General features: G+C 56.9%; 2 protein-coding genes across 6 annotated transcripts; both read left to right on the top strand.

The window, feature by feature from the left end:
• Positions 1 to 3,577: 3,577 nt before the first annotated feature.
• On the top strand, positions 3,578 to 14,909 carry CENPM (centromere protein M). Of its 3 annotated transcripts, none has more exons than XM_080662764.1 (6): positions 3,578 to 3,638; positions 4,361 to 4,440; positions 7,514 to 7,606; positions 8,684 to 8,763; positions 10,248 to 10,339; positions 11,276 to 14,909. In XM_080662764.1, exons 2-6 carry the CDS (start codon positions 4,406 to 4,408, stop codon positions 11,414 to 11,416), a joined length of 441 nt encoding a protein of 146 aa, XP_080518890.1. In that variant the 5' UTR covers positions 3,578 to 3,638; positions 4,361 to 4,405; the 3' UTR covers positions 11,417 to 14,909. The 3 variants fall into 3 exon arrangements, with proteins under 3 accessions (XP_080518890.1, XP_080518888.1, XP_080518889.1); XM_080662762.1 differs by lacking the exon at positions 3,578 to 3,638 and adding an exon at positions 3,696 to 3,838; XM_080662763.1 differs by lacking the exons at positions 3,578 to 3,638; positions 10,248 to 10,339 and adding an exon at positions 3,719 to 3,838.
• A 4,309-nt stretch (positions 14,910 to 19,218) lies between these two features.
• Positions 19,219 to 22,773, top strand: TNFRSF13C (TNF receptor superfamily member 13C). 3 transcript variants are annotated; one of them, XM_080662761.1, is made up of 3 exons: positions 19,219 to 19,359; positions 19,697 to 19,918; positions 20,380 to 22,773. In XM_080662761.1, the coding sequence occupies exons 1-3, from the start codon at positions 19,227 to 19,229 to the stop codon at positions 20,559 to 20,561; spliced, it is 537 nt and encodes a 178-aa protein (XP_080518887.1). In that variant the 5' UTR covers positions 19,219 to 19,226; the 3' UTR covers positions 20,562 to 22,773. The 3 variants fall into 3 exon arrangements, with proteins under 3 accessions (XP_080518887.1, XP_080518886.1, XP_080518885.1); XM_080662760.1 differs by having other exon boundaries at positions 19,664 to 19,918; XM_080662759.1 differs by having other exon boundaries at positions 19,610 to 19,918.
• The last annotated feature ends 2,480 nt before the right edge of the window (positions 22,774 to 25,253 follow it).

Here is a 25,253-nt window from a genome sequence, read left to right as displayed (position 1 = left end):
GAACAACCGGTTGCTATGGCACACACTGTGGCCACCAACCTGCCTGATCCAGGCCCTGATCAGCCCCCCTGCAACCTCCTGTGGCCCCTTCCCTGGCCAGCCCCAACCCCAACCGGCCCCCCACCCTGATCAGGGGCGGGGCCAGCCAGCCAACCACCCACAGCCCCTCTCCTCCACCCGCGGGCCCAATGGCTCCCATCGGGGCAGGCCACCAGACCCCACCCATGAACAAATTTATGCACCGGGCCTCTGGTACTTTAATAAATCTGTAAAAAATGGAATTGGTGGCCTTTAGATATTCTTTTAGGCTCATGATTCCTTTTTTTTGTTTTGTTTTGTTAATCTTCACCTGAGGATATTTTCCCATCGATTTTTAGGGAGAGTAGAAGAGAGAGGGAAAGACAGAGAGAAACATCAATGTGAGAGAACCACATCGATTGGTTGCCTCCTGCATGAGCCCTGACCAGGGCCCAGGCCAGGGGGGGAGCCTGCAATCAAGGTACTTGCCCTTGACCAGAATCGAACCCAGGACTCTTTGGTCTGCAGGTCGACACTCTATCCACTGTGCCTAACCAGCTAGGGCCAGTTCAGGATGTTCTTTCTTAAAAAAATATATATTTTTTATTGATTTCAGGGAGGAAGGGAGAGGGAGAGAGAGATAGAAACATCCATGATGAGAGAGAATCACCGATCAGCTGCCTCCTGCATGTCTCACACTAAGGACCGAGCCTGCAACCCAGGCATGTCCCCTGACCAGAAACCGAACCGTGACCTCCTGGTTCAGAGGTTGACGCTCAACCACTGAGCCACGCCGGCCAGGCAACTCAGTGTGTTCTTGATACTAACCCTCCAGGCCTGGGTTGGCCTTCCTGCCAATCCCTAGCTTTCATCACAGTGTGAATGCTACACACAACTGTCTTCTATTGCACTGTCCACGTGACAAGCACCAAGTCACCGGGACACCTCAGCCAACCTCAGCTCCCCAGCGCAGGGTTGCAGGGACTCCCAAGGGATCCTTCACACATCTTCGTCTGGGCTCCTGCTGCTCCAGGTGGCTGCCACCCACCGTGCTGCATTTGGCTGTTGTCATCTGCCCACACCCACAGCTCCCTGGAGCAGGGATGACACCTCTGGTGCCAGGGTCACTCGCCCAGCACCCGGCCTGGCCCAAAGCAGGCACTCAGCACACATCGACTGAAGGGCCCTCAGCTCAGTCCCTTTTAGAAAGTACTGACCAGGGTCCAGAGTTTTTCTCTAAGGGCCTCAGTCACCTGGGCGTCGGCCATTGGCCTCCTTGCTGCTCCTCAGAAGTGTCAGGAATGCTCCCTGGTGTCTCAGCACTCGCTGCTCCATCAGAATGAAGATGCTTCTTCACTATAGGCCATTGGCTCCTCTCACTGCGTTCAGGCATCTGCTCCAACATCACCCTCTTCCAGAGGCCTCCTCTGACCTACAGCAGCGTCTTCCCACACACCTCATGCCCTCGCCTGCCTTACTTTACTTTCAGAGCACTCGTTACCACCTGACTCCCAGGCCCCTCCAGCCCTCTTGCCATTAGGGAATCAAAGCCTCATCTGTGCTGGGATCCATGAAGCCATTCACTTCCAGCTCTTTCTAAGCAAGGTATTACTTTCATCTGCAGGGAGAAGAATTTAGGTTAAACCGAGAGGGTGCATCTGCTCTCCCAGATGTCACAGCAATGCGCACACTGGGAGGTCTCGGTCTGACTTCCCCAGCACAATAATGTCTGATTCATCCATGTCCTTAGGGCAGGGCACTGAATATGAATCAATCCATTCATTCCACAAATATTTATTGAGCAACTGCCATGCATCAGACACACACATCCCCACACACACACTGCTTTTCAGAGAGATTAGAAAAAAAGGGAGGGAGGGGAAGGGAGACAGAAGAGAGAGAGAAACATCGATGTGAGAGAGACACATCAATTGGTTGACTACTGAACAAGCCCCAACTGGGTACGTGCCCTTGACCAGGAATCGAATCAGTGACCTTTCACTGCTCTAACCACTGAGCACACTGGCCAGGGCTGTACCAGACACTTTTTAAAGTGCTGGGCATACAAACTGGCACAGTCTCTGCCCTCTTGTGCTCTCGTTGCAAAGATAAGGAGCAAGTAATTATATCACTGTTGGGAGAAGCCATCTGCCATGGGCCCTGAGCATCCCGGAGTCTGCCAAAAAGCAAGACCCTGAAAGCTCTTTGCCCAGGCCATTTCTCAGGGCTGTGTTTGCAGCCGGCAACCTTGAGGAATGAGGTAACGTCTCCCCTGGGGAAAAGAACAGGCCTCCCACTCACTATAAAAGCAGTGACCCTCAGATCCTGTAATGTCACCCACAGGTGCACAGGCATCCGTGACGGGTCCTTTGTGGGGGCTGCAGGACATGGGGAACTGACACAAACTCAATTACTGCTTTTACCGAGCAATAAAGTCCTTTGTCTCTTAAGGAGCCACATGGCTTCTGCCAGCATCCATGGAATCGTAAGACCACGACCAAAGCATGGTGAACAGTTTATTAGTTTGTAAGTATGGTAAAGTCTCAGAGGCTGCACAGTTTTTGATGATGTATTAAGTGGGGATTAGAGCTATTGAGAAAAGAGAGCAGAAAAGGGTAGATAGGGAGTATGGAGGGGCTTGCTTGCTATTTTATTTATTTAGTCGTAATTGATTTTAGAGAGAGAAAGGAAGAGCGAGTGAGCAGTTTGTTGTTCCGCTTATTTATGCATTTGTTGGTTGACTCTTGTATGTGCCCTGACTGGGAATCGAACCCACAACCTTGGCTTATTCAGAAGATGCTCTAACCAACTCGGCTACCCGGCCAGGGCGTGCGACTTGCTGTTAGAGAGAGGTAATTAAGACAGACCCCTCTGATAAGGTGACACTGCAGCGGAAACATGGATAAGTGAGGAAACAAGCAATGTGACTACTTGAGAGAAGAGCATTTCAGGCAGAGGGGACCACAGGGGCAAAGGTCCTGAGGTAAGAGGACACTCTGAGTATTTGAGAAACAGCCTGATGGCCCCTGTGGCTGGAGGGGATGTTAGAGAGATGCTGAAGATGAGGTCAGGGAGATGAGGCTGGGGGCCAGAACACGCAGAGCCTCAGAGCCGTGTGAAGCGGTGAGTGAGTGCCATGTACTGTGAGAGGGAAAGTACGGGTGGGTTTTGATCAGAGATGTGGCCTATTCGGATTTCTGCGGTAAAAATATGACTCTGATTGCTGTGTGGCGAATAGCCTGGAGCCCTGGGGACCAGGCTGCAATCGGGGAGCCAGTGAGAAGGCTGTTATAACAGTCCCCGTAGGCGAAGGCCGTGGCTTGCCTGGTGGTAGTGGAGGTAGTAGGCGAGGCGGTGAGAGTGGTCAACTTCTGGATCCATTTTAAGATTAGAATCCACGGGCTTGCTTCATTAAGGACTGGTGTGGGTTGAGGCGAAGATGAGCCAAGAACGACCCCAAGGTTTTGTTCTGAGCAGCTGCAAGGTCGGTGAATGAGCATACATGAACGACTGGATCACTGCACACCTTCTTTCTCCGAGGCGTGAAACAGAAGGCCTGCCCCATGGACAGCACCTTCAGAGTCGGGGACCAGAGCTAGAACACCGTCTCGGTAAAGGAGGTAGCGGTTCCTTTAAAGGGCTCCGCCACGGGAAACCCCGCCCAGGGAGGATCACGTGCCCCTCAGGAGCACTAGGGTGGGGCCACATCGGGTTTGAAAGTAAGGCGCGCCCGACTTGAGCGGCGGTTCGGCCAGCGACTGGGATGTCGGTGTTGCGGCCGCAGGACCAGCTGCCTGGCCTGAACGCGGCCACCATCTTGGTAGGCGCCAGCAGCCCCGCTTCCCCCGCGGGCCTCCCCTCCCTGGCTGTGCTTCGGCTGCCCCGTTCTCTGCGCTCTTCAGGGGGCGGGCGCGCGCTGTTCCGGAAGAGGTAGTGGGCGGGATAGTCAGTTCTGCCCCAATCGGAATAGCCGCTCTCTGAAGCTGAAGGACGCCCCCACCAATAGATGCGCGGCGGGCTTTTTTCCCGGTTTCTGGTTGGTTTCTGGCCCGGAGGCCGAGTTCCAAGCCGGGCCGGGACTTGGTATTTCTGAGTCTGAGTCTGGCCTCCGGCAGTGACCAGGCTGTCAAAGGAAGGGTCCGGGAAGTAGCAAGTGCCGAGCGGGAAGGCCCGGAGAGGGTGTAGACCTCAGGCGTTCAGCCTGTGCCTGGTAGAGTCTTCTTTCGGTAAATGGCGCCCTGTGCGCAGGAGCCAGAATCCTGGGGGTCGTGGCCGCCTTCGGTCGGTGCCCGGATCCCCATGTCCACCAGAGGGACATCGGCCCCCTTCTCTCTCTGGGCAGCTGGTGGGCAAGGAGGATGCTCTTCTGCAGCAGCTGGCCGATTCGATGCTCAAGGAGGAGTGCGCCTCCACGCTGAAGGTGTAAGTAGCAGAGGCTGGGGGTGTCCGATCGCTCGGCTGTGGTCTGAACTCTGGCCTGGGCGGGCGGGAGAGCCGAGGAGCCGCCCGAGAGGCGGGCCCAGGTGGAGCGGGTGGGCCAGCCCGTAACCATCCTGAACTGCGCGGTCTGCCTCGCTGACCCTGCCCGCATCTGGTGGAGCCCTGTCCAAGGTATCCTCCATCACTCTCGGTCACGCACTTGTTCTCTTCCTCTAACACTTGGCTCCATAAGAAACTTCCTTGGTCGCTGTTCGTTTACTTGTTTCCAGTCTACCAGGCCATGGACCCCAAGGCCAGTCCCTTGAGGGCAGGGACTTTGACTTTTGTTCACTGGTGACTCCCCAGTGTCTTGAGCAGTGTAGATGTACCCTCCAAATCTGGAGAAAAAAATGACTAAGGAAGTATACTTTGTTTTCATTCTTCTAACTGATGGGAAGTAGAAACCGCTGCTGAGGGAGTCAGGTGACCTATGTGTGTGGGTGTTGTTTGCCCTGGTAGGAAGATAAGCGTCCAGGTCCATGTTGAAGGAGAATGACCCAAATCTAAAGGGCATTTCCCCATGGGAACTGGAAATGGCCCTTGCCAGGTAGAATAAACCTGTTACAGCACTTGAATGATCTCTGATGAGGGAACATAATCTTTTTCTTCTAAATATCTGTGCTTGACCCATCTTGCCAGTCTCTTGGGCCACAGAACATCAAACACAACCAACAGTCTCAAAGCCGTAGCTTAGAAATAGGAAAGGATTTTTAAAAATAATTCATTTAATTGGCATCAGGGTGAATGGAAAATGTGGACAAAATTGCCTGCATTGAGCAAGACGGAAAGAGGTGTCATGGAAACTCTTGCCAAAAAGGGTAAGTCACATGACATGCAGAAGTCTGATGAAGAACCCACGCTGGAAAAAGAAGAAAGCTCCTTTTTGAGTATTTTGTGCCATTGAGAAATGTAATAAGAACCTGAGTTTTTAAGAGTCATTCAAAGACCAAATAATAAAACAACGGAATGAGAGGAAAAGGGAGGTTGCTAAGGGCAAAAAAAAAAACGCCAAAAATAATATCCTATGGGGTCTAACAAATAGGAACAGCAAGAATCAGAATAGATGTGGTTGAGCACTTAATTGCTTACAAAGAAGAAAGATTTGAGAAAATCATAGCAAAAGTGTTCAAAGATAGAAGAAAACTCCCCTGAAATGAGTGAAGAGTTTAATTTTTCCATCAAAAAGGGAATATAACAAAAAATAATTTTAAAAAGGGAATATATATCTTATCCCAGGAAAAACAGACACAGCATTTGTGTCAGGTTAAATTGTTGAACTTCAAGGGTAAATGGTTCTTCAGACTTTTCAGCAGGAAAGGCAGACCACCCACATGGTCATCTGTTCAAGCCGTTGCCAGGTATTTGCAGCTTCTGCATTTGGAGCCTGTAGCAGGCTTCGGAATTGCACTTTTTGACCTTTTGTGTTTGTGTGGAGCCATGTGCCTCGTTCTGGCCAATGAGTTATAAGCAGAAACATGATCGTCTCTTTACTGGTGAGCTATTTAGTTGCTAGTGAGAGCATCCTCAGAGCCCTTTGCGTCTCCCATGGCGACCAGCAGTGTTCCAGAGTGGCAGCTTCATCAGCCTAGGTCCAAGGTTATAGCTAGAGCAAACTGTAAACATATATACTAATAGCTCTCATTTTTCATAATAGAGACTCAAGCCAATATAGATAAAATTGAAACACAGTTTCAAATGATAACGAGTTATTCATTTTTTTCATAATTTTTTCTTAATTCAGTTCTTTCAGGAAACAGTCTTTGTGATTAAAAAATAACTTATCTAAGTTCGTGTATTTTTTTCAGTTCTACTTTAGTTATTTTGCTTTCATTAAATGCAAATAAAATTAAATTAATACTATTATCCTATTTTTAGATTATATCTATTCTAATGTCTGAATGTGTATAGTATGTTGTGTACATGAAGAAATGTTTAGAAGAATGCTCTAATGTTAATTAATAGTAATTTCTAGGTAACTGGACTTTTAGGAGTGTGTGGTGTTTTTGTTTGTTTGTTTGTTTGTTTGTTTTTTAAACATATTTTATTGATTTTTTATAGAGAGGAAGGGAGAGGGACAGAGAGTCAGAAACATCAATGAGAGAGAGACATCAATCAGCTGCCTCCTGCACACCCCCTACTGGGGATGTGCCTGCAACCAAGGTACATGCCCTTGACCGGAATCGAACCTGGGACCCTTGAGTCCGCAGGCCGACGCTCTATCCACTGAGCCAAACCAGTTAGGGCTGTTTGTTTGTTTTTTAAATATATTTTTATTGATTTCAGAGAGGAAAGGAGAGGGAGAGAGAAATATCAATGATGAGAGAGAATCACCAATTGGCTGCCTCCTACATGCCCCCTACTGGGGATCAAGCCGGCAACCCAGGTGTGTGCCCTGACCAGAAATTGAACTGTGACTTCCTGGTTCAGGTGACCACGCTCAACCACTGAGCCAGACCAGCTGGGCAGTCCTTGTTGACGTTTCCTGAATTGTAAGGTAGGGGTGGGAGGAGCTGGGTAACAGGAACACATGGAAATGGACAGACATAGAGGGTTCAAGAAAAACCGTCAGATGGGTATCTGACAACCAGGGACCAAGTCCAGGAGAATGGTGAGGTGATTTATCCAAGGTCACACAGCTGGTAATTTGCAGAACTGAGGTTTGAACCCCCTTCTGTCCCACTCCAAAGGAGTTCAGTCTCAACCCCTAATCTTCACAGTTCAGCACCCGTCTCTGAGCCTGGCACCCGTCTCCCAGCATGCAGTGTAGCTGGCTAGCCCCATGCCATCTTCTACCCAAAGCTCCCTCTTACCAAGGCGGCTACTAAACAGAACTCCTTTCTGGCAGAGGCGTCAGAAGAAAGTAATCTGGGTGGGACCAGCCCTGCCCCTCTGCTCACCTGAGGAGCCTTGCCCAGAAGGGCATCCGGTGAAGAGGTCAGGCGCGTTTGACAGCATGTGAATGGTCACGGGAATGTGGGTGCATGTATCTTTAGTCCTGCTGTTTCTTGTTTTACAGCCACTTGGCACATTCCCTCCCTTTGCCCTCCGATGTAAATCGCCCCCGGATTGACCTGATTGTGTTTGTGGTCAACCTTCACAGCAAATACAGGTGAGAGCCAGACCGTGGGGCTGTCGGGACCCAGGTGGCCCTGGCTTAGGGGTGTGCTGGGACAGTGACGTCACTTATGATGGGAAGGAGAGGAGGGAGGGAGAGGCTGCCTGGGGTTAACCTAGAGGGTGAGGAGGGGGAGCCAGTGGCCAGTGCAAGATGTTTGAAAGACACTGATGAATCCTAGCAGTGCCCCCTGTCATTTAACTAACGCGCTCTGAGGTTCACTCTGTCCCTGACAGTGGGCAGAGATAAATGGAACAGACCCCTGACCTCAGTGTGCTCCTAGTCCAGCCGTGGGCAAACTATGGCCCGCGGGCCGGATCTGGCCCATTCGGCTGTTCTATCCGGCCTGCGGAGCCGAAAGAGCGGAGGGTTCTCTTGCTCTCCCCTCCGCTCCTTTACTTTGAATTTATATTAGTTCACACAAACACTTCATCCATGCTTTTGTTCCGGCCCTCCAGTCCAGTTTAAGAACCCATTGTGGCCCTCGAGTCAAAAAGTTTGCCCACCCCTGTTGTGGTCCATTGCAGGAGGAGGCGGGACTTTTGAACGCTTGTGAGAGCCCACACAAGACCTCTGACGCTCAGGACTTAGTCAGGGTAGACTTTCTGGTGGAGGTGACACCTGATAGATGAGACGGACCTAGCCAGGTAAAGATGGGCATGAGCGCCAGTTCCAGGTGAAGAGTTAATGTAAAAAGGATGGTGTGTTTAGAAGAAAGACTCTTAAGGCCTGTGGGAGATCAGGAGCCCGGTCTAGTGTGGAGCCATGGCAGTGGCAGCAGGAGTGGCCCGGCCTGGCCTCCTATGGTGCTGGCAACCCCGGGGACAGGACTGCAGCCAGCCTGTGGAGCGCAGAAGGAAGGTCTGCCCTCTCCCTCCTGGGGCACACAGTCTGAGGTGTAATTAAAAGTAGTTTGACACAATGAAAGGACAAAGTATTCCAATACTTTGGGCAGAGTCCTGTCACCTCAGTCTCTGGCCGCTCTGGATGGGATGAGAGGCGGTGGCGGGGGTGGGGGCACTGCCTTCTCTGTTGTAAGATTTGTTTTCTCGCCCTGGCCTGGCCTCCCAGCCTGCAGAACGTGGAGGAGTCCCTGCGCCATGTGGACGCCACCTTCTTCCTGGGGAAGGTGGGCTTCCTGGTGACAGGCGGTAAGTGCACCCCTCGCCCGCCCAGGGCAGTGTGCCTGCACCCTCCTTGCTGAGGCTCCTGGCTGATGGGAAGAACGGGCCTTGGAATCTGACCTGCTGCCGGTCTTTCTAAGAGCACATCTGAGCAGGTCATTCCGCGGAGTTAATTCTGCTGAGATCCTTGCTTGGCGCTGCCGAGTGGTTTTAGAGTAAAACCCAAACTCCTGTCAAGGCGCAGCGTGTTCTGGAGCGTGGCCTCTGCCTTCCCGCCCGCCTCCCCTCCTGACACTCTCCCGCTCTGGGTCAGCTGGTGGCTCTCTGAGCAAGTCCTGCTGACTCCGCGGCTGCTCCTAACCGTGGGGACAGTGCCCGCTAACCTTCACTGAGCACTCACCGCCCCAGACACTGCTCTGAGCGCGTGCTTCTGTGTCACTAATCTTCACAAGCAACCCTTCGAGGTGGCCATTATCTCTCCTTTGTAGCTGAGGAGACTGGTCAGGAGGTGACGTAACCTGCCCAGGGCCCCAGAGCTAGAAAGTGGGAGAGCTGAGGTTCAGACCTGGCTAGTCATATTCCTGAGCCATGCTGCTTCTCTCGGGTCCTCTTCCTCGTCCGTCTAGCTAACCCCTCTTTTCCGCGTCCTGGGGAAGGCCTCCCTGACCAGCCCTACAACCTGGGCGCTGCGGGTACCCATCCCGCACGGATGGTGTGTCTGAGCTGAACTGTGAGCCCCTTTTGGGGAGGGCCTGGCACGGTTTATTTTCAAAAGCATTGGTAGCCCTGGCCAGTGGCTCAGTTGGTTGGGCGTCACCCCGTGCACCAGGTTCCATTCCGGGTCGGGGCACACGCCCAGGTTGTGGGCTCGATCCCCAGTAGGGGGTGTGCAGGAGGCAGCCAATGGATATTTCGCTTTCACGTCAACGTTTCTCTCTCTCCCCCTGTTCCTTCCCCCTCTCTAAAAAACTCAATTTAAAAAAAATTTTTTAAAAATATTTTATTGATTTTTTACAGAGAGGAAGAGAGAGGGATAGAGAGTTAGAAATATCGATGAGAGACATCCATCAGCTGCCTCCTGCACGCCCCCTACTGGGGATGTGCCCGCAACCCAGGTACATGCCCTTGACCGGAATCGAACCCGGGACCCTTCAGTCCGCAGGCCGACGCTCTATCCACTGAGCCAAACCGGTTAGGGCATTAAAAAATTTTTTTAATGAAAATAAAAAGCATTGGTGAATAAATGAGTGCCAGGTCACTTATATATCAGTTCACCGAGTCTCCATAGTAACTCAGTGGGGCTGCTGCCATCCTCACTTTATAGATGAGGAAGCCATGTTTTCAGAGCCCTTTCCGCCTTGTCTGCTAACTTGATGATCTCAGAGCCCCGAAGAGAAGGTGACAGGATTGTCACCCCTGACTAGTCGGAGACTGAGGCTGCTTTGCCCAGGGTTCCCCAGTGGCCGCCGGCAGAGGGCGCTCACAGCGTAGCACTCTCGGCTTCTTTGCAGCGGGGCGGGACAGCCACTGCAGCGTCCACCGGAACACCGTGCTGAAGCTGGCCCGAGCCTACCGGAGCCCCCTGCTCTTCTGTGACCTGGAGGTGAGGACCGGTCCGGGCGCAGGGAACGGCAGTCAGCGCTCAGGGGGCTGATTGGAGGATCCCGAGTATCGGGGACCAGGGGTTCTGGAGCCTGTGGACCCCTCTGATCGGAGAGTAGAATTCACGGGACCTGTGAACTTGGGCGAGAAAAAATTATTTTTCTTGACTAACCTCTGAGTGAAATTGAGCATCCTGGGTGTAGGCAAGAGCCGTCATTAGTTTTAGCAGAATCTGTGACTGTTGCCAAAAGAAATGGCAGGTGCACGTGGGTGCTGACCTTATGGCGGGTGGTGCCGTTCTGTGTGTGGCCAGTAGGTGGCAGGCCACGCCAGCCCTGGGCTACCCTGCGCCTGAGAATTGAGAGAAGGTCTGCGGCCTGCTGTCTGTTTCCAGCCGCAGACCGCTGAGCACATAGACCTGGCTTCCCCGGGAGGAAGCCCCCAGTGCGGGTACGGTCTTCACCCCTCCTATCCATGTGGTCTTTCAGGGCACAGGCCTCTGCATAAGCAAGTTTGGGCCTCGCCATAGTTTGAGGCCTTTGCGTGGCAAGAATTATCACCCCATTTTACACATGAGGAAACCCACTCAGCGAAGTGTGGGATGCGCCCAGTGAAATGATGTCCTAGCCCTGCCCATAGGGCCCCGTGCTGGTCCCTGAGAGCACAGATGAGTCAGGCATTGGCCCTCCTCTCAGAATGCAGTGAGCTGGACCGACACGTTGTACATGCAGAGAAGGGCTCGTCGTCTCAGCTGTCCCTGAGGGTGCTGGAGGGACTCATGAGCTGAGATGGTGGAAGCTGCGTGGAGAGGTGTGCTGTGGACAGGGTCATGGCCGTGATGGGCGGTGGTGCCCTGAACTGTCCCCACGTCTCCGACCCCAGCCCCCTCGGGCAGCCTGTGTGGCCGCTCTGACCCTGCTCTCTGCTCTCCCCGCAGGTGGAAGGCTTTCGAGTCACCATGGCACAGCGCCTGGTCCGCATGCTGCAGATCTGCGCGGGCCACGTGCCCGGCGTCTCGGCCCTGAACCTGCTGTCCCTGATGAGGAGCTCAGAGAACCCCTGCCTGGAGGACCTGTGAGGGCCGGGGGCAGCGGTCACTTCCCCACAGGACCCTAACTCTGCTCCCGCAGCAGGCTCGGGGGAGCCCCACAGGTGGAGCAGCCCACCACCCACTCCCACGCTCTCTCCAGCGGAGCCTGTCTCTATCCATCGGACACGGTCCATTTCCACTCAAGACTTCATTTGAACAAAGAGTCTGTGGCTAAAAACAGTTAGAAATGCATTGGTCTCCTCCACCGCTTTGATTTTGCAGATGAACGGACTCAGAACAATTACGTGTAGGGTGGGGGAGGGGACCCTGGCCTCCAGGAGCCCAGTCTGACTCCACATCCGGGCTTTGCTATTCTTGGAGAACCTGCTTGTTGCCCCTGGAGCCTCAGTTTCCCCAGGTGAAACGAGCTTGTTCTCCCTTGTCGCGCTGTGGGGACCGAATGAAATGCCAGCGGTGAAGGGCCCGAGCTGGTGTGCCCTGTGCTTGCTCATGTGCGGATGATACACTGTTAATGCCCCGCACGGGCCCAGGGAAGCCCTGACGAATGGTGACTATTATTTGAATTCACACAGAGCTAAGTTCAAACCGGGATTGCACGTGGGATTCCTCGGTGCAAGAGGGGAGTGAGGGGAGCTGGTTTCTGGGTTGGCAGCGAGAGGCTGTGCGTGACCACTGCCTGCCTTCTCCCTGGGGCAGGCATCCTCAAACTACGGCCCGCGGGCCACAGTGCGCATAGGAATTTGTTCATAGTTTTTTTTTTAAACTATAGTCCGGCCCTCCAACAGTCTGAGGGACAGTGAACTGGCCCCCTGTTTAAAAAGTTTGAGGACCCCTGCCCTGGGGTCTGAGTAGAAGCTGGGGGAGTGCCAGGGCTGGAGTCGGGAACCCTGTCAACCAGGCGGAGCCGGGGGCGGGTGGGAGGTCTGCTGGAAGAGCATGTCATGGCTCCTTGGAGCGGGACAGCACCTCCACACCCCCACCCTCCTGCACCCGGACCTGCCCTCCATCCTCAGCGGGCATCAGGAGGGATCCTGCTTGATGCCCCGGGCAGTTGCCAGCACCGCAGGGCCTCTGCTCTGGCGTCAGCATCCCAGCCAGAGCTCGCGGTCTCCACTGGAGGGGCCAACTTGAAACTGTTCTGAGGGTGGGGCCCGCCTTGCCCTCGCCATGGCGTTCTTCCAGAACCAGCCCCGCGCCCACCCCTGTGCTCAGGCTGCAGACACCTGCCTGTCTCGGAGGCAGCCTCCTGCGCCCCGCCGAGCGCCTCAGCTGCGTAGGTTTCCGGCTGAGGCCCCGATGTCCCCGGACCTTGGAGGGCACGTCACGCTCCGCGGAGCCCTTCTCAGTCACCCGTCTCCTCCCAGCAGACCTGCGAGCTTGATGTTTCCCCATTTCACAGTGAGTGAAACTGAGACGTGTGATCAGAGGAGTGTCCACAGCCTCAGAGCCGCTCGGCGGCAGAGCCCCCCTCTGGCCACAGCCCTCGGCTTTTTCCTCCAGTTGTTTTCTTGTTGGTTTTCAATGTTTGTATTGATTTCAGAGAGAAAGGGAGAGGGAGATAGAAACATCAATGACCAGAGAGAATCATCTCTCTATCAGATGCCTCCCCCACACCCCGCACTGGGGATCGAGCCCGCAACCCGCATGTGCCCCGATTGGGAATTGAGCCGTGACCTCCTGGTTCACAGGTCGAAGCTCGGCCACTGAGCCACACCGGCTGGCTCTAGTTGCTTTCTTATTTGGCCAGCTGGTGACCAAAGGCTTGGGCATCTGCTCGGCAGGCCCTGAACTGGGAACACAGAGGTGGAGACGTGGGCCTGTGGCCTGTGCCTGGGGAAGCGGCCGCTGGGGGGTGGGGGGCAGTCTAACGGTCGCTCCCCCGTGGGGTCTGCCCCTCAGGACAGGACTGCGGGGCCCCCGGCACAGGGGAGCCTTCGAGGAGGAGAGGGTGAGCAGGGAAGGAGCCCGTGCCAGGAGAGCCAGGCGTGTGGACGGGCCAGCCTGCCCCGGGCGTCACTTTCTGCCGGAGACCGGGGGAGCTTCCGTCCTCCCCTCCTCCCCAGCCAGCGCGGGCACACTTCTCTCTCCAGTCCTGTGCCATGTTTTCTTTGCCACCTGGTGCCCTTGAACGAGAGAAGTGGCACCTCAGCCGAGGACCTGGAGGCCGTCCAAGTGTCAGGCGGGGGGAGGGCACACCATACTGTCCCTGCTGCCAGCGCCTGTGAGCCTGCGGGCTGGGACCCAGCAGCCACCTCGCCTCCCATGGAGCTGGGCCCCCTCCCGCAGCCAGGGCCCTCCGGGCGGGGCCACAGGTTCTTTTGTCACCTCAGGCCACCTGGTGTGGGCAGCCCCAGGACTCAGGTTTGCTAGGACGGCCCAGGCCGGAGGATCCCAGCCTTGGGTACCTCCCAGCTGCTAAGGCGGCAGGGACCCCTGGTGAGGAGGGGGCTCAGCATGGCACCTGTCCCCCCCCCCCCCCCCCGCCTCGGGCAAAGGCAGGGCAGCCTGGGCTGTCAGAGGGGAAGTGATGCAGTGAGAAAGGCCTGGCCTTCGGGTCTCCCTCGGGGTCTGGCCGACCTGCAGTGTCACCTGGTGCAGCCACTTCCCGTCCCTGAACCCCAGAGCCTTGAGGTTCTTGTGAGGCTCAGAAAGCCCGAGGCTGACCCCCCCCCCACCCCCACCGCTGCGCTGTCCCATGTCTGTCCACAGACAGTGGCCCCGGGGGGTCTGTGGTAGGTGAGGGGAGCTGGGAGTTCAGAGCTGAAGCCCCGCCGCAGTGTACCCCACCCCCACAGCTTGTGCTGGGCCAGGCCGGCCTGGCAGGACTCCGATACAAAGGGACCCTCTCTACGGTGCCCGCTGGCATCACCCCCTTCCCTCAGCCTGCCCTGGGGCCCTAGGGGCAGGCAGTGAGTCATTGTGAAAGGACTTCATTCAGACACTTGCAGACCCGAGGGGTGGGGGGGTGGGGCCGAAGGAGACGGGTGGGCTACCAGGCCCTGCACACCCCAAATCTGAGTCCCTCCCGAGTGTGACCCTATGGACTGGGGGTCTCTGAGGACCAGCTCTGGGAGGGACAGTGGATGGGCAGTCAGTCCCCAGTGCCCCTCACCTGGATGGGAGGCAGCCTTCCTTGGGGCTAAAGCCAAACACTTGGTGGGGGGTGGGGGCGGTTAGGGGTGCTAACATCTGGTACTTGCCTGGTTTGACTGATGATGACCCTGCAAAGCCAAGGCCAGAGGGGTTCTCCAGCACTTGGTCCCCCTCTACTATGCTCGGCCGCAGGCCCCTCCAGGACCGTCCTCTGCTGAGAGGGCGAGGACCCCAGACGTGTGTCGGTTGAGGGGCGTTGGGAGAACAGGGCCCTGGGGCTGCCTGGCTCATCCCTTATCCTTCTGAGCTTGCTTTCCTCTTCGTAAAGTAGAATCTGGCCCTAACTGGTTTGGCTCAGTGGATAGAGCGTCGGCCTGCGGACTGAAGGGTCCCAGGTTCGATTCCGGACAAGGGCATGTACCTGGGTTGCGGGCACATCCCCAGTGGGGAGTGTGCAGGAGGCAGCTGATCGATGTCTCTCTCTCTTATCGATGTTTCTAACTTTCCCTCTCTCTTCCTCTCTGTAAAAAATCAATAAAATATATTAAAAAAAAAAAAAAGTAGAATCTGATGCCACCTCCCCACAGGGGTGCAGGCAAGGGCTAGGGCGGTTCCATTCTCCCGTGAACGGTGTGGCCCCGGGCCTCGCCGCTCCGCCCCAGGTGCCCTCGGGGGTCACCCTCATTTCTGTGCCTCTGTTCCAAGGTCTGGCCAGCCCTTCCCTGACTAGCTGGCCCTCCCCACCCCCCGCCCCCCGGCACCCTTCCCTCCTGAGCTTTTCTCCCAGGTTCTTCTCAGGCTAAATGGCAGCACTGTTTGGGTTCCAGAGCCTGGAACAGCGCCTGAGCTAGTAGATGTCGGTGAGCATTTGGGAAATGAGTGGCGGTGTCTGCACCCCCTACAGGGCCAGAGCCTGCCCTGCACCCCCCACGGGGCCAGAGCCTGCCCTGCACCCCCCACGGGGCCAGAGCCTGCCCTGCACCCCCCACGGGGCCAGAGCCTGCCCTGCACCCCCCATGGGGCCAGAGCCTGCAGGGGCCCAGAGTTTACACGCACAACCCCAGGCTGGGATGAAAGACCTCAGCGTGAGGCGAGGCTCCCACGGGGGGTGGGGGGGTGGCCACAGGGGAATGCCCTTTCTTACTCAGGCTCCGTGCTGTTTGAGGGTTTTTCCATGAGAATGTGTTCAGGTTTTACTCACAGAATCACATACCAAACTTATTTTTAGCCAAGTACACAGTGTATCCGGGTCTCGACACTTTCATATCCAGATCTGGGGGCTGGGCCTCTCTGCCCTGAGGGACTGCCCCCCCATAACACCGAGCTTGTCCAACAGGCCCTGAGTTTCCTCACTTCCCCACCCTATCCCCGAGGCATGAAGGGCAGGCCACGCTTCACAGTTGGCTGAACACAGACCCCAGCCGGGGGCCCCTCAGATGTGCTGGGTCATCCCTCTGCCCCTCAGAGCCCCATTTCCCATCTGAAAAGACGGACCTCGTTCCAGTGCCAGGGTCAGAGGCGCTAGGAGGGCGCTTTGAGGGGAATTTGGGGACAAAGACCAAGGGAGACACCCTTCTCCCTGACAGACCCCAAATGAATCATCCTTTTAAATAAGTTCATAAAGAAAAAAACTTCATCAGTGAATGAAAACTGGAGAAAACGACAAGACAGATTCGGTACGAAGCGCTTTTCAGCAACCAAGTCCCTGATCGTCTTCCCAAGAGCGCATGGAGGCGACGCCGTTATTTAAAGTCAAAACCATGAAAAGAACAAGGAAAATTCGCAAGAACCACATCAATTTTAGAAACTTTAACTCCTCCCTCTCGGTCACATCTCGCAATCAAAAGGTGATGTTGAAGACGTGAATGAAGCAATGAACAAACTTAATTGCTACGAAAAAGGAAAGACTCCACTGAGGAGTGCCCTCCCGTTCACCGCCTTGGTCTGATGGTGAAATTTCCCTTAACTGCGGAGCGTCCGAGCAGAGCTTCGAGGCCTCCCTTCCCCACTGAGGAGACAAAAGTGAGAAGGGTTGTCGGGGGTCAGGCACCGGCACACACCACGGACACGAATCTCACAGGCCTTTCCGAGTCGCCCGCTTTGTCCTTGGCACCTGCCCTGTGTGGGCCAAGGAGGCACCAGTAGACATCGGTGTCCAATAAGAGCCCCTGCTTCCCCCTCAGGGCTGCCCGGGCCAACTCCTCCGCTCGGGCTTGGGGCCCCTGAGGGCCACCCCTCCTCTGCTCTCTCCCTGGGAGTCAGAGGTGGCTCATACAAGTGACCTCAGACCAGGCCCACCCTCTCCCAGGATCGGCCTCCCCCTGCCCTGCCCCAGTGTCTGGTACGGGGTTTAAGTGAGGCCTCTGCAGGCCTGAGGGTGACAGGTAGTAACACCAGCGGTGATGGGGGTGGGGATGGGGGCCCAGTCTTCTCCCCTCACCCCCACTCCTCTGCCCTATAGGGGGGCCTTCCCTGCCTGGGTTCCTGTGCAGGCTCCTGGCTCCTCCACCCCCTCATCGCACACCCACACCCACACCCACCACCCCACACCCACTTCTCCTTCGCAGCTGCTCCACCACCTACACCTTCCTGCCACGGAGTTGCTGGCCCGTGGGCAGGGGCTGGGGAGGCAGTGGACCAGGGCTTCTCAAGGCTGGCCCACCTGGGGTTCTGCGTGAGTCCTAGAGGCCCCCAAGACAGAACCTGGGGCGAGTCTTGCTCCCCCTACTCCACAGCATCATTCCTTCCGCCTAAAGGACGCGGACATGGCTCCCTGCCCTGGACCCTGGCGCCAGCCTCCTCGCCTGTCCAGTCTCCAACTCCACGGGAGCCAGAGACACGGTCCCTTCTAAGCACAACTCAGAGGGCCTGTCCCTCCAGCCAGACTCCTCCGGGGGCTCCTCCCTGCCTGGGCGTCTGGCCACAGCCTCAGGCCCCTTCCCTCCCTGCCCAGCCCCCCCATTGCCTGAGGCAGGGGCCAGGCCTGTCCCCCGAGAGCGCCCCTGCACCACTCCAGGCCTTTGCCCCTGCTCGTCCCTCTGCCTGGAAGGTCCGCGGCCCCCTGTATCTGCTAGAGAACCACTCCTGCCCCCAAGCTGGCTCCCCGTCCCCTGGACAGTTCCTCCTTCCTCTGTGTCCCCGGCGCTGGGTGCTTAGGGGCTGGTGTGGTCCACCATGAGGCACCAAGCTGAGCTCCACGCTTAGGGTCTCTGCCAGCCCCTGCCCCAGGGAGGGCCGCCGAAGTGAAGAATGGCTGAGGGGGTGTGTGTGTGTGACTCAGTCTGAGAGATCGGGGTGAGAGACAAGGTGGGGAACCCAAACACTGGGAAAGAAAGACAGACCTGAGGGACCTCCGTGAGACAAAGAGGTGGGCAGTCCGACACACGGTCCTGGGAAAAAGCAGTTGGCGGGTGGGGGGCGGGGGCACCTACTGGGTCTCGGTCTGCTTGTCCCGTGGTCGGCAAACTGCGGCTCATGAGCCACATGTGGCTCTTTGGCCCCTTGAGTGTGGCTCTTCCACAAAATACCACGGCTTGGGCAAGTCTATTTTGAAGAAGTGGCGTTAGAAGAAGTTTAAGTTTAAAAATTTTGGCTCTCCTGCCCTAACCGGTTTGGCTCAGTGGATAGAGCGGCGGCCTGCGGACTCAAGGGTCCCAGGTTCGATTCCGGTCAAGGGCATGTACCTTGGTTGCGGGCACATCCCCAGTAGGGGGTGTGCAAAAGGCAGCTGATTGATGTTTCTCTCTCATCAATGTTTCTAACTCTCTCTTTCTTCCTCTCTGTAAAAAATCAATAAAGTATATTTAAAAAAAAAATTTTGGCTCTCAAAAGAAATTTCAGTCGTTGTACTGTTGATATTTAGCTCTGTTGACTAATGAGTTTGCCGACCGCTGTGCTTGTCCATCTGTTGATCTGAGCCTGCCTCCTGCTTAGGATCTGGAGACAGAGCTCCTGGGCCCTTGGCTGCCCCCAGCCCCTGTGCCCTCCGCTCCAGCCGAGGTTCCTTGCTGGCACACAATGTGTGACATTCCCGGATTAAAGCCCTGGTAGTTCCCATGCCTCTGGCCAGACGTCAAGGCCCCAGGCCAGGCCACCCTAGCACTCCCTGGCCTTCATGTTGGGGCCTCGAGGCCTTTGCGCACCAGGGGCCCCTTCTCTATCAAGCTGCTCTAACTAGACCCCCTCCACCCAGCAACCGCCTCTCCATCTCCACTGAGCCCTCCTGCACCCTCCGTGGTGGTGACCAGCAGCGATGCCGTCCCGCGGGCAGTGTGGAAGTCCCCTGGGGGCACACCCAGTGTGGGCCTCGGGCTGTGGTTGATGACCTGAGCCAGCTCTGCCTGGGAAAGGCAGGGGGGCTCCCCAGAGGAGGAGGCCGGTGGGGGAGCTGGCTGCAGGAGATTGCCTGTGGCCATCAGCTGGCCTTGGGAGCAGGACTGAGGGGGCGCCCAGAGTCTGGGCACTGGCTGCAGGGCCCTTCTTCTGCTGCCCCGGCCAGTCCCTGGGCCCTAGTCCCGGTCCCCGCAGAGGCCCTGCCAGTGGGCCACCAACGGGGTGATGGCTGAGTGCTCGCATGGAGGAACCACAGGTAGCACGGCCTGGGGTGCAGGGCCCTGGGGCCCGGGCTGCGAGTGGTCCCACCCCAGCAGGCGGGAGGGCGGGGCCGGGCAGTGATTGGTGGCCCCCCTTTCCTCCCGCGGCAGCCGAGGCGCCTCAGTGCCAGCTGGGCGCGCGGCGGGGCAGCATGGGGCGGGTGCGGAGCCGGCGGGGCCGGAGCGGGCCGGTGCCCACGCAGTGCGTGCCCACCCAGTGCTTCGACCCGCTGGTCCGCGGCTGCGTGGCCTGCAGGCTCTTCCGCACGCCGGAGCCCCGGCCGGGTAGGAGCGACTCCGCGACGGCTGCTCGCGGGGGGGGGGGGGGGGACGGGGGAGGGGGCAGGGGGTAACCCCCGGCCAGAGCCCAGGCACAGCACCCCTCGTCCCAGAACGGAGGGGGGGGCGACGAATTGGGGGTCGTGGGCCGGGGCCTGGGTGGGGACCAGCGTCCCGCGTGGCCCTTACCGTCCCTCGCCCCCTCTCTGTGCACCCCCTCCACCCCTCCCTGTCCGCCCCTCCCTCCCTCGTCCAGCCTCGCCTCCCTCCGACCCCCGCCCCCTCCCTGTCCGCCCCTCCCCTCTCTCAGTCCCCTACCCCCGCTCCCCGTCCCCCCCTCTAGCGGCCGAGCCGAGCAGCCAGGCGCCCGGGACGGCGGTGCAGCCGCAGGAGTCGGTGGGCGCGGGGGCCGGGGCCGGGGCCGAGGCGCTGCCGCTGCCCGAGCTGCTGCTGGGCGCCCCCGCGCTGCTGGGCCTGGCGCTGGCCCTGGTGCTGGTGGCCGCGCTGGGCTGGCGGCGGCTCCGCAGGCCCGCGCCCCCCAAGTCCCCGGACACAGAGTTGGACGGTAAGTTCTGCGTCAGGGGCCCCTGCCCAGCCGGAGAGGATGGGGGTGTGAGAGTGGGGAGGGCCGAGGGGGTCGGCAGGGCTCTGGAGAGGGGGTACCAAACCGGGGGAAAGAGCTGGGCTGAGGGTCTCAGGCTGAGAGCCCTGTCGGGGGTGGGGGTGGGGTGGGGGGGACCGCTGTGGCTACCAGACCCACGTGAGGAAGTCACAGGCGGGGAGCCCAGTGAGAGGGGTCTGTCCTGGTCTCTCTGGGTGGGCAGACTGGCCGCCATACTTCCTCTCTCCTCGTCAGCACCCCCACTTTGCTGCCCTCTCAGCACTTCCTGCCCTGCGGGCCCATCATGTCACCCGCAGGGAGCCTTCATCCACTTCGCTCCTGGGAAGGCTGGCCTGCAGGGCGGTCCAGGGACCGGCTGGGGGAGGCTGGGGCCGTTCCTCACCCTGCGTCCCCCTCCCCCTCAGAGCCCCTGGACAACGTCATCGTCCTCTCTTCTGGACCCCTTGATGCCACAGTGCCCGTCTGGCCTCCACCCGGAGAAAACCCAGCCACCATGCCCCCTGCCCACAGCGTCCCCGTGCCAGCCACGGAGCTGGGCTCCACCGAGCTGGTGACCACGAAGACGGCCGGCCCTGAGCAGCAGTAGCGATGGAAGGGGCAGGAGTGGCCCTGGCCCTGGCCCTCCTGTGGGCCATTGGCCGCGGGACTGGAGGTTGAATCCGGCTCTTCATCCCAGCGTCCACCTGCCCCCTTTCGGGAACCAGGCTGCTCCCGCTAAGCCTGCAGACGGGGTTCAGCGGGCACCGTGTCGGACGCGCATCCGTGCTTGGGAGCCTCGCAGGTTGTGGCTGAGTGGCTGGGGCACTTTGATCGGGAGAGGATCCCGTGGGAGCATGCAAGCTCTGTAGCTGGTTTAGACTTTCTTTAACACTCACTCAGAGCCGCCCTGCTTTCGAACCCAGGCACGTGGCTGCCGCACTGACCAGACACAGTGCACTGGTTTGCTCTGGGATTTCATAGAAGGTGACTTGACGAAATAGCCTGCAATGTGCTGACTCTCAGGTGCCTGTAGCCCTGATGCCATTTCCACTCCAAAGCCCCAGGCTCACACCGGAGTCTCCGGCCTCCGGGGCTGATGGCACACTCTCACTGGAGGCGCAGTGAGCGGGCGCCTCCCTCAGGCACCACCTGGGTCCCAGCTGCCTCCAGAGCTCACTCAGCCGGACCCAGGGCAGGGCCCAGGACCTGCAGGAGGCTTCGTCATCGGCCGGTGGCCTGCCCTCCCCCAGTACTGGGCCCAGCGCTGGGTCACCTGGCCTGTCTGTGCCAGCCCCTGGGCCCACCCACCATCCCCGGGGGGATTGCTCCTCTGACCGTGGTGCCGCTTCACTGGGTCTGGGGCTGAGACCATCGCTCCCACCTCCGGAGCACCCGGTGCTCACTCAGCCTGTCCTGCGGCCTCCTGCCTGGGCTCCGCCCTCCTGACCAGGACTCCACCCTGGGAAGCGTCCTTGGAAGGAGCACTGGACTGGGAGTCGGGAGATGGGGTCTGGGTACCGTTTTGTCCCCTGTAGGACCTTGGCCACCTCTGTTCCATGTATTGATGCTGTCGGCTCACCTCTTCCTGACTTGACATCAGAATTGCCCGGCAAATACCCGTCCTTCCAACCGACTCCTCTCCCAGCTCAGGAGCCGATCAGCAGCCACACGTTTCCCCCCCAGGACCTGGACACTCACATCTAAGGCTCTTCCTAGCCACTCCCTCCCCCCACACATCTCAGATGCCCCTCCCTCCAAGGAGCCAGGTGGCTGGGGTGAGGTCAGGTGGCACAGGAGGCAGGAGGGTGAGGGGCAGGCCCTGCGTGGCCCCAGTCATCCACTCTCCTCCATCTGAGCTGTTTCAGGCCACCCCATCCCCCAACCCACCTTTTCCACCAGAGCCCAAGCAGGCCCTGGAGGGGAAACAAGTGGTTGAAACGCCTCTGGGGCCTAGACATGCAAACCTCTGGCCCCACTGTGTCCTGGCTGAAACTCTGGCTAATATGCAGCTTCCTCTCCAGTCTCAGTTTCCTTTTCAGAAAAATGGGGGGCTGGATACAAAGTTCTCTTTGGCCTGTGACCCTCAGAGGAGAAGGACTGGAACCTTAGAGAATCCTCATGCCCCCACCCCCCGCCACCCCCCGGCCATTTTACAGATGAGGAAACTGAGACCCAGAGAAGGAGAAGACTGGCCATCGTTGTCATCCAGCAAATAACAGAAGAGAAGTTCATTAGGGAAGAACCAGGAGCAGAGGCCAGGGGAGAGGTGGGCAAGGAGGCGGTGAGTCTCGCCCCAGCCCCCAAGAGGGACCCCCCACCCCCCAGGGCCTCGAGTCTCTGGCCCTCTGTCCTAGGCATTGCTTTCTAAGGAGGCTTGGAAGATGACCTCATTTGGTCTTTATTATAGCACCTGGTGGAGGGGTGGGGAGGGTGTGTTTGCTTCAAGCAGATGTTTTTAATTTTAAAAATCAAGGCATGCATTTTGTAGCCGCTTTGGAAAGTTTCAGACAGCAAGCCAGGATGGAGTCCTCAGAAAAATGGCCCATAATCCAGCAACACCAGGCCACGTGGTGGATTTCCTACATAATTGCAATCATCCTGTACACAGGAGTTCATGTCTTGACTGTCAGACTGAGTTTCCTCTTCTTGAAGCACTTCATCAACAAGATGAAAACCTTCCAAATGTTGAGAAGTTGGCCACTGGAGCATTTGGTTCATTTCAGTTTTTACAGTGGTTCCCCCTTATCCGCAGTTTCACTTTTTGGTTACCGAGGGTCCAAGGATATTAAACGGAGGATTCCAAAAATAAACCATTTGTGAGTTTTAAATTGCGCGCTGTTGTGAGTGGCGTGACGAACTCTCGCGCCGTCCTGCTCCGACCTGCCTGGGACATGAATCATCCCTTCGGCTGGTCTCCATGCCGCCCGGCAGGTCCCCACGCCGCCCAGCAGGTCTCCACGCCCAGTCTCCACGCCGCGCGGCCAGTCCCCACGCCCAGTCTCCACGCTGCGGCCAGTCCCCACGCCCAGTCTCCACTCCGCGCGGCCGGTCTCCACGCCCAGTCTCCACGCTGTCCACACTCCCGGCCTTTTGGTCACTTCGCCGCCTCGGCCTTGCAGTGCTGGTGTGCGAGTCCCCCTTATTCTACTTAATAATGGCCCCCAACACCAGCGTAGCGGTGCTGGCAATTCACAGAAGCCAAACAGAAGCCATAAAGTGCTTCCTTTAGTGAAAAGGTTCAAGTTCTCTCCTCACTTTGGAGAGAGAAACTGCTCAAGTTGCTAAGATCTACAGTGAGAACAAATCTTCTACCATGAAATCGTGAAGGAGGCAAAAGAAATTCCTGCTAGTTTTGCTGTTACACCTCAGACTGCAAAAGTTGCAGCCACAGGGCGTGGTAAGTGCTGAATTAGGATGGAAAAGACATCACCTTTGTGAGTGAAAGGCTTGAACAGAAAACGGGTTCTGGCCGATGGCTATGTATTGTGCCAGAAAGCAGTGAGCCCATACAGACCTCGAAGACCCCCCTGAGGAGAGTGGCCACAGTCACATAACTGTTACAGTGCCTTGTTACCATTGTTCTGTTATTCGTTACTGTGCTAACCTCTTACTGTGCCTAATTTATAAATTAAAGTTTATTATAGGAATGTACGTATAGAAAAAAACATGGTATATATGGGGTTCAGTACTACCATTGGTTTCAGGCATCCACTGGGGGTCTTGGACCCATTCTCCCACAGATGAGGGGAGACTACTGTATATTGTAACTGAGGCAGTAGCACCTTATTTTTGTTTTGTTAATCCTCACCTGAGGATATTTTTCCATTGATTTTTTTTTTTGAGAGTGGAAGGGAGAGGGAGAGACAGAGAGAAACATCGATATGAGAGAGACACATGGATTGGTTGCCTCCCACACAAGCCCCTACCAGGGCCAGGGATGGAACCTGCAAATGAGGTAGGAGCCTGCTGGGGACAAGTTCCTCAGCCAGGGACTTGACCCCTCTGGGTGCAGGAAATTGGAAGAACACACGAATGACAATAGGTAGGTGGGACATGCTTTATTAGGAACAAAGCAGCCACAACTGTCAGTGGCACCTTGTACACACACACACACACACACACACATACACACATGCACACACACATACACACACATACATACACACATGCACGCACACACACACACACACACACACACACGCTCAAACAAAAGAGTCCTCCTGCCAATTAGTGCCACCAGTGCCACATTAACATAAGCAGGTTACATAAAGGTGTGCGACTGCTGAGTCATTGCCCCCGCGCATGCGTAGGGCACAAGGGGCCTTTAATCTAGCAATACTTCTGTGTCCTGGCCTGTACGCATAGGTGTGGTGAGTAGGTCTTGAACCCCTGGTGTACTCTGGTCGCCCAGGGCCCCCACAGTGCCTTTGACTGTAATCAAACCTGGGACCCTTTATGCTTTATCCACCGAGCCAAACCAGTAGCACCTTCTTGTACATAAATCTTTGCCTACGTCTCTGTGTCCCAGAAGAAGAGTTGTTGCAACCAAAGGCCTTGACCTTCCTATTTATTTATTTATTTTAAAATATGTTTTTATTGATTTCAGAGAGAGGAAGGGGGAGAGAGGGATAGAAACATCAATGATGAGAGAATCATAGATTGACTGCCTTCTGCACGTCCCTCCTGGGGATTGAGCCTGAAACCTGGGCATGTGTTCTGACGGGGAATAGAACAGTGACCTCCTGGTTCATTGGTTGATGCTCGACCACTGAGCCACACTGGCCGGACAAGGCCTTGACCTTTTTAACGGCTCCTGTTGGTTGAATTGCTTTTCTGCAAATTGGGACCAATTCATGTCCATAAACGGGGATTATATGGCACGTTTTGCTGATAGGAAAAGAGAGGCCTGGGGAGGTCAAGGGATCCGGCCCGAGATACAATGAGCAGCGGTGGAGTTGGTCTACTAGACCCAGGCTCGGACCCCGGCCCCTGCCCCATCCAGAAGGCCACGGACACAGGCGCCCTGTGACCCCTGCCCCTGCCCCTGCCCCATCCAGAAGGCCACGGACACAGGTGCCCTGTGAGGGGCCAATGTCAGGGACTGACCCCGGTTCTACTCCTTCTTTCATCACTACTCAAAGATTTCTCCCTCCAGCTGGTCTCCTTCTGCAGGAAGAGGGATCCAAAGAGACTAGAAGAGCTCTTGTTGGGGTGGGGACAGAGGGAAGCAACCCTCCTCCCCCTGAGCCCCCCTGGGCCGGCCAGTTTCTCCTGAAGGAGGGTCTGGGGTGGGGTGGCT

Source organism: Plecotus auritus, assembly GCF_963455305.1.
Source record: "Plecotus auritus genome assembly, chromosome: 3".
Taxonomy (NCBI): Eukaryota; Metazoa; Chordata; class Mammalia; order Chiroptera; family Vespertilionidae; genus Plecotus; species Plecotus auritus.
Note: the sequence above shows the minus strand (reverse complement) of the source record. Positions and strands in the feature narration are given on the sequence as shown.